At 47.8% G+C, this 8,255-nt stretch overlaps 1 protein-coding gene and 1 non-coding gene across 2 annotated transcripts; one reads left to right on the plus strand and one right to left on the minus strand.

The window, feature by feature from the left end:
* Window positions 1-1,032: 1,032 nt before the first annotated feature.
* GGS22DRAFT_t109 lies at window positions 1,033-1,170 on the plus strand. Its single transcript has one exon. It is a non-coding gene; the product is annotated as a tRNA-Ala (tRNA).
* Window positions 1,171-1,604: 434 nt separating this feature from the next.
* GGS22DRAFT_48411 (glycoside hydrolase family 47 protein) lies at window positions 1,605-5,538 on the minus strand. The gene is made up of 2 exons (XM_047967205.1): window positions 4,950-5,538; window positions 1,605-4,873 (listed from the first exon to the last, which is right to left on the minus strand). Exons 1-2 carry the CDS (start codon window positions 5,172-5,174, stop codon window positions 1,853-1,855), a joined length of 3,246 nt encoding a protein of 1,081 aa, XP_047815984.1. The 5' UTR covers window positions 5,175-5,538; the 3' UTR covers window positions 1,605-1,852.
* Between the last annotated feature and the right edge of the window lie 2,717 nt (window positions 5,539-8,255).

The following is an 8,255-nucleotide window of genomic DNA, read 5'->3' on the forward strand; positions in this document are numbered from 1 at the left end:
GCATCATCTTACTCTGATACACAAGCGATCTAACATGGGTCCAAGGGTCTTGAGTCAGATACGGCACGGAATGCTCATCGCTGGTTAGCTCCATTATCACAAGCTTACCTTACCTACCTATCCCAGCCTCTGAAATACGCGATGCCAATAGTCATCGTAGCTATCCCGAAGTTATAACAGCGGCACACTATTACCTTGTTAGCTCGTACCGGCGTGTAGGTTAAGTCAGCTGTCGCTAGCTGAGGGTCACAGACGCGATGGGGATACTATGATATAAATACGACCCGCCGACTGTATGGTTCGATGTCGATTGCGTTGGTTCGTTCGCTTATTTTTACGATGTTATCGCTAGCTTGTCGCTTGTACTGTCGACCCCCGAGTTCGTGATGGATCGTGCTAGTTACAACTCGAACTTAACCCTCATGAAGTCTAGAAATGATCAAGTGTTCTTTAAACGAGAGCTAGACTTATGTCATATATGCTAAGCTGAACTATTGGCAATTCTAACATGTACGCTTATCGTCCGAGATCTTCTAGTGCCATCAAGCTACAGATTTGTACCTATGTAAAGAGAGATAGATCGACAGATAGTTGATGCCGTCATCGCGGAGATATGTTAGGCTGTACTGAAACGTTTTCTTATTCTAGGTACGGGCCAATTATCTAAGATCAACATGTAAATACCTTCTAACGACTCATGAGCTTACGTCCACTACGGCTCTACTATTATTTCTTCCACAGGCACATCATGAACTATATCCCCGCTCTGGATATCCCAACATCCTATCAACGAAACCCTTTTCATTCAAGAGAACTAACCCGAACCCACTGATAGGCCAGACACCATTTCATCCCAAGATCCATACCTATCCATCTCTTAGACCGCGCTATGTCACACTAACCCATCTCCACCCCGCTTGGTCCATTAGGGCAAGCCTTTCCATCTAATCCGCCATGCAAACACCACAGAAAACGACATAGACTTGAATAAACTCATCGTTTTCCACCAATCGGCACGGCGTGTCGTCAAGCGGGCTTGTGGTTTAGTGGTATAATACTCCCTTAGCAGGTATGACCCACCGACGACGATCTATCTCACGATGGCTTCGTTTCTAGGGTTCCGTCTACTGAATCTGGGAGTGGTCCGGGGTTCGATTCCCCGCGAGTCCAGTTCTGAGAGGTTAAATTCCTCTTATACCATCTTTTTTACGGTTTAATTTTTATAGGCGATAATAAATTTGTTTTTTACTCTGTTGTTTCAATGTCGTTGTTGATACCTGTTTTCATTTTAATGAAGTTTCATTAAAATGTTCCTTTTAATTATTGGTGAGTTTTGAGGAAATTATTGTTATGCGCGAGACTATTCGAGTCCTAGGGAGGTCATCACGATCGGGGGTGGCAGCTAATTTCAATTGAAACATGCTGAGATTTTCTATAGCAAGGAGTATCGACAACATCCTCGTCGCTAGTGTGTCACTTGAGTTATGTCATTTCCTGTTTGCCGGCGCTAGACGATCAAACCCGGACTAGACGCTTTTACTCTTTCCTACTCTCGCGAGTAGTATCACCATTTACTTGCCTATGCATTCAAGTGCAAGTCACTTAAGTGTAATACATGACTTAAGGTATCTAGGCAATTGGACTCACGACCAAACTCAACTCAACTACGGTACCTAAGCACGACACTCATCTATTCAACCAACACCTCAAGCTTTTCCAGTCAAATATATACATCAGGCCCTATATACCACCACCTCCCTCTCAAACAGCACAGAACAGCACGACACAACCGCGCCATCATCATAGCTTTAAACCTATATAGCTCCACCCCCCAGTATCTCACAATGACCAATCATAGCACAACCAAGTTACTTATCTTCAGTCCCTGACTCTCAACATGATACCTCCTCCTGAGCCCCAAACTCCTCGTCGTCTTCAACAATTCGTACGCCTCCTCGCCGCCGCCGGTCATCAGCATAGCAATAGGCCGATGGCGATATATACCCGCGGGCGTCTTCTGCGTCTCGTCTAGCAGGGGCCTGATGAAATCCACGTTTGCCGCATCCCTTTCCCCGGCACCCCTACCACTACCCTTCTTCTCGTTCTGATATTCGTTTATGTCATCGTCATCATCGTCGACCTTATCGTCTGAAACCACGACCACGAGTTGCAGCGCATTCCTTGCTGGTGCGAACGAGGGAATATTCGCCAGTTTCTGTGAGAACGAGCAGCCACCACGACGCATAACGATGACTTGGTGAGCACGGGGCGCTGCGTCGGGTAATTTGCCATCGCAGGCGTAACCGGCGAAAAAGACGCGCTGCCACGAGAGCGATTCGATAACCCCGTTCGTTTGTGGGTTGGGCGCCTCACGGACGTCGGGTAAGGGAGCAGCGCCTTTGCCGACGGGTGTGATGGCAGGCAACTCAACGTACTTGAATACCGGCGGAGGCACTGGTTCTGGGCCAAAGGTGGCGACAGGCTCCCGTAGGACGGATGTGATCTGCTGCAGGAAAGAGCTAAACATGCCAACGGCGGAGTCGCTTTCGAGCTCCATAGTAGATTGTGATTCGAGGGGAGGTTCTGGATCCGTGGAGGAAGAGTTATGCTCTGATGGTTCCGGAGGAACTTCGATCTGTAGAAGAATGTCGACTATAACTGAGTCACGGACACGATGAAATAGCGGATCAGACATGTCCTCGAGGACATCGCGAGTGATGAAGACCTTTTCGTCGCGACCTAGAGGTAAGCTACCGATGCTGTAGACCCTCCAAGCCCGATCAGTCTCTGGAGACTCTTCCATAAGTAGAGCTAGCTTTAAGCCAGCTAGACTATTAATTGCAATGCCCTCGCTTCCCATACGAACGAGATTATGGCCCCCGAACATGATGTTGAAGGCACTGCCTACAGATTGCTGAGAACCAGAAGGGAATTCGATTACTGACGTCTGGGCCTGTTTTGTTACTGCACAGACTCCGTCGGCTGGAATCATGGAACGAGGAAGTGTCCAAGGGAAGTAGGTATAATTTTCCCTTGGTCTCTCTGGTAGCCTTATCTGTGACTTTGAATCACCTAACTTTGGGATAGGAGTCTCCAGTCTACCGTGTATATTAGGAATTTGGTGGAGTCGTATCAGAGTTGCTGCGTTATAGAAGTCAGGTCTCGCAGCAACGGCTGAACTGGTCAATGGAGGCAGAGCTGGAGGACGAGGACAGGTATTGGTGAATTGAGCATCAAAGTAGGGTTGGACAGCTCTTTCAGGTACTGGTTGACGGACTGGACGATGTGCCTTCTTTCGAGGGATAATCAACGGATGTCCCTCCGTCGTGAATACGTATGAAGCGTCAAGCTTATTTAGGGGATGGTCTGGGTCAAATAAGAGGTATAGGTACTTGGCAGTTTCTCCGAGGAAGAAGCTTTCCATTCGGTCGCTCTTCTCTCCAGTGCGCACATCCTGCAAGCCGGACCAACCGCACTTTGTCCAACATCGCCTGTTGATATCTTTTAAGACCATTTCTCCCGCATAAAGGTACCACGGGTCTCGAGTAGCACGATACAAATGATACGTGGATTCGATGAATTCTGGACGACCAGGCCACCAGCCGAGATTTCCTTCGACATGACCATCGCGTACGGACCATCGCTCTGGGAGGGCGGAGTATCGGGTCCAGAGAGCAGTGTAGACTAGATGCGTTTCAATAGCTTCGTCGAGCTCCCCGGCGAGCGCCAACAAGCCGGAGTAATATGCGCCTAGACTATCAATCCAATATGCCTGCGGTGAACCTGTAGACATATGTGCATTCACATAGTGCGGATGATGTAGACCGGAATAAAGATGTCGCTTGATAGCAGCGTGAGCATGGTGCCAGGCTTCCAGAAAAGAATCAGCAGAGTTATCCTCATCTGTAAGTGGATGGTATATCTGGTTTGGGTCAAGCCAGTCCCCGTCATGACCTTGAGGCATCGTCCGGTTCGGCAACTCGTGGCCAGACAACAAGATATGAGTCTTCAGAGCATATTCAAAGAAGCTGTCAATCCCGGCGCCGATCCCGGAAAATCCCCCAATCCAGTGACCTCCTTCGGCATCTACGCCGGCTCCAATAAGGCCAATGTTGCTTCTTCTCGACCACACAGCCCAGAATGCTCTCTTAGCTGCTTGCTCAAACCTCGGGTCCCCAGTGAGGCGGCTCAACACGGTGAATTCCAACACCAAACTACCTGCCCCGGCACTGCAAGTTTCGGTGATTTCGGGGGTATCTTCGGCGGGCTTCGAATCTAGATTATTTCCGTGAAGTGGTGAGTTCAGATAGAACGGTATCCCATGACGAAGGTTAACACGTGGGTAAGGTAGCCCGGTCTGGGTATAGAAGGCTGGAAGTAAGCGTTGAGCTAAGTCAAGAGCAAGTCGCAACAACTGCCCCTCATATTTGAACCCATTCGGCCAGGGGATAGGATGTTTTTCTATATCGCTATCACCATCATCGTTGAGTACTATCCGTGGGTTATAACCAGCAATGGGCAACTCCCCAACGGCGAAAAGGTGGGCACTAAGCAGTCCACCAACACCTCTTATCACAGTCTCGAAGACTTGGACCTTGCTGTCAACATCGAACCCACGACCACGAGCACCTTGACCTGATGGACCGGGCCGACCATCACCATATTGTGCGACCAACGCAGCTACACCATCTTGAAAATCACTTAAGGCTTTCGGTCCAGTATTTTTACTATCGGGCGGAGCAGAGGCAAGTATGGCAAGGGACGAAAGACTATCGATGAGGGTGAGTGAGTAGTTCCCAAGGACGTCATTAAGCGCAATATTTCGGGGATTTAGAGGATCTCGAGTTAACGGCGTACAAGAGACGGGCCGTAACTATAAATTAAGTATAAGCTAATGCACAAATCTACTTTTTCATCTTCTTTCTTTCACAAGGTCATTAGATGCATACCTCGTCTTCGGGAAAGGCAATATTCATGTAATTATCGAAGCCGTGATAGAACATGTCGGCCGTCTCCTGCCTCAACTCGGCAATGCGACTGGGGCGCATCGCCTCCACCAAACCCACCCATGACACCAACAGCGCGAATAACACAATCAACCTGGTAAGAGCGCCATGATTTATCGTTTTGTGGGAGATGGCCAACGTCCAACTGCCCATGCCTAGCAAGGGCATCACCGGCAGGGGAATGCAGAAGAAGGCATGTGTATAAAGAACGGGTAAGGGAACGACGAAGGAACCGGCTAATTTCCCACCGTTCTCGAAACCAGCAGAGACGAAGGTGAGGAATTGCAAAAAAAAGAATATAAAAAAGAATGTTTGTTACGATGAAGTTGCGACTGTTCTTTCGGGTCTTTCGGGTTTAAACTTCGAAACCAACAAAACAAAACGCGAATAGAAATTTAGAGCTTTGAACGTGATCATCGGATGTTTAGCCACGATCATTAAAGGCAGGTATCGGTATCCATTTCATTGCTATGCTGTCATTAAAGATTAAGCTTCCACGCTTGGAATTCAGACGAACTCAAACCGACGCGACATAGGTACTAACAGAATTCACCAATCTAACGCTGGTTGGCTGATAAGAAACTTTGTACTCCCTTACCATCACCATCTTTTAGCGGGTCTGGATTGGCCTGAGGACACGTGCCAACGTTGGCTTGCATGTGATTACATAATTAGACAGCACAATTCTAATCGATAATCACAAGCAAAAGTTGACTAATCAGTATCTTATCTTATCGATATCAGCTTATGTACTGTTTGTAAAGGTCCGGTCTTGTACGACGCCAACGACATCCGCTTCTTCATTCCTGACATTCAGCATCTAACCTCTTCCGAATAGCTTCCCGTCGTATCACAATGCGGTAACCCGGTGTCTATTGTGTTCATGCTATTTACTTTACCAGTTGTACAGCTACAAGACGCACAGTGTGTGGCCAAGTACCGCGAACTCGCGCAGATCTCGTTCTACGCCGCACCAATCCTTATGGAATATGGATACTCTGGATTGCATCTCATACAGCTAGTATGATCATGGCATGTTCCTACCTCGATGATCTTCCACTACGGGCTCGAAATCATCTTCATTAAAGTAAATGTCTCAACGCTAGCGCGTCGTCGCCGCCCAAGTCAAATTTCCACGTGTCTCGGGGTCTAAACTAGATCCTGCACTTGCTGTAGCGGCTGAGACAAAGCTCGCTAGACTTCACGGTAATAGCAAATAGGTAGGTGTAGAATTGGGTTTATGGCTGATTTTACATAGGTGGCTGGCAGCGAAATTCCGGATTTACGATATCCGGGGAAAGACTAGAGTTATTAAGCGAAGAATATATCCATGTGTCGAGACGCACAACTTTTGAAACAGGAATGCTGTGCGACTCGCGGGGACGCATGTGCCTCTCCCTTACTTTGTGTATCAGCCTTCTACACAACCGATTGGTAACTACTTGACAGGTGCGGTTAATATAAAGTGCTGGATCGAACGACGTAAGGGATGGCTTTTTTTGCGTGTTACCACCATAAGACTTCCTCAACACGATGTTCGATATTGGGATCTGCTCCGCCTACAAGACGTCGAAATTCTCTGTTTTGAATCATCGACCTTGTGACCGGCGGTTCTGGCCAGTTCTGGCCCATCTGATTCGGCCTCAACGGCTTTTGGACTTCGCCGACGTCACTACTCGGGTACTCGAAACTAATGCAAAACCGACTCGGCCGAGCGTCGTTTTTGGTGTCTTTACTGTCCTGCACTACGCTGCTGAGCCGCATTCCTCCGGAGCAGGATCTTAGACCTTACTAAAGTATTCGTCAAGGCTTAGCGAATGCGCTCTAGCACATTGCCAGGGGATGAGACATATTAAGTTACCACTTTCCTAAAGTACGAAAGCTCATCTAGGACTACGGAAGATGTACATTGGTTGATCTGTATGATTGACCATGACAGCGTAGTTGTCGCTTTCTACGAATTATTCCCCTTATTCCTAGGTGGATATTGACGGATTTTAACAAGCTCGAAACCCTCCATGATGCCACCGCTATATCGGCAACGTGTGGTACCTACAATGACAAATATATCCTGGACGAGGTGGATCTCTGTCGTCGAGATAGACTCCACAGAGCGACGAGTAGTTCATTGTGCGATCCTTACCATATGGGTAGTTTGGATATGCTAGGTACTTTAAAATACCTGGGAGGTAGGTAACGGGGAGACACAGCCGTAACCTTTACCAGAGTCCTGGTGGAATCAGAACCATAAAGGCTATCATGGATATATTTAGGGTTCATAAAATCATCCCTGCAGCATACTAAGGTAGACAGAGTGGAGATACGGTAACTCGGAGTCGCGAGACCATGTTAACTTATCGGTTTGCAGACTCATTTGAGGTCTCTGTTAAACATTGCAGTCGCACAAGAGTCTAAAATAGACGCTCTTTGCCAGGACATGGCCCCTATGCTCCCTGGGTAACGGAGAGCTAATGCGGGCGACGACGACCTAGCGTAAAACGAGGCTTTCCAGACTCCGGCTACACGAGTCCGGGCAATGCTCCGGTGCCCGGATCTTGGGACCATGTTCTGCATTTTTCTCGATGTACCCGCGAAGGCCACGATATGGCTCCATGATCTCGGATGAATATCCGTCGGCAGGGGCCCTCATTTGATAATTCCAAGTCTGGGACCGGGGGATGATGGGCAGATTAGCACTTGTTTACATCCCAGAACCAGCGCCAAGGCTAGGTAACGGCCCGTACGGGCTACCCCTTGAAGTAATGTTAGCGTCCAGTCCGTGCGGTAAACCTCATCGATGATTCTCGAGAAGAAAATCAAAAAGGATGTTCTTCTACCGGTATTTTGGTAAATATGAAGCCATACATAACATATACTATCAAGACAAAATGACGCCCTACATATATGATATCCGGTAAGTTATCTTCACCTACTCCTAATAAAAATTATAGCCTATACCGTGCCTCTTTCAATTTCAAGAGAGTTCGAATATTGCAACCCTCCACGCCACAGTATAATACGTCCAATTCACAATCAATCATTTCTCGACTCTTTCTCGAAACAACAAAGTCCCCGCATGGATCTCGGTAACCGAACCCAATTATTATATAATTCAGGGATGTCCGGAATACTGTATACAGTAATACAGTATAGATACCGTTTTAATTGTGGTTCCCTACCCCGGGTTCTTCTTCCCCCTGGCTGCTTGGAACCCTTAAGGAACACTAGACAGGTCAAATTTACGCCCGT

This window comes from Annulohypoxylon maeteangense, assembly GCF_022496945.1.
Source record: "Annulohypoxylon maeteangense strain CBS 123835 unplaced genomic scaffold GGS22scaffold_16, whole genome shotgun sequence".
Taxonomy (NCBI): domain Eukaryota; kingdom Fungi; phylum Ascomycota; class Sordariomycetes; order Xylariales; family Hypoxylaceae; genus Annulohypoxylon; species Annulohypoxylon maeteangense.

Bases quoted from the DNA above. Each gene is read 5' to 3' on its own strand.
- GGS22DRAFT_48411 (XM_047967205.1), bottom strand. From the start codon at position 5,174: ATGCCCTTGCTAGGCATGGGCAGTTGGACGTTGGCCATCTCCCACAAA. The intron at 4,874-4,949 runs GTATGCATCTAA...CTTAATTTATAG, and splicing joins TTGCCTTTCCCGAAGACGAG to TTACGGCCCGTCTCTTGTAC.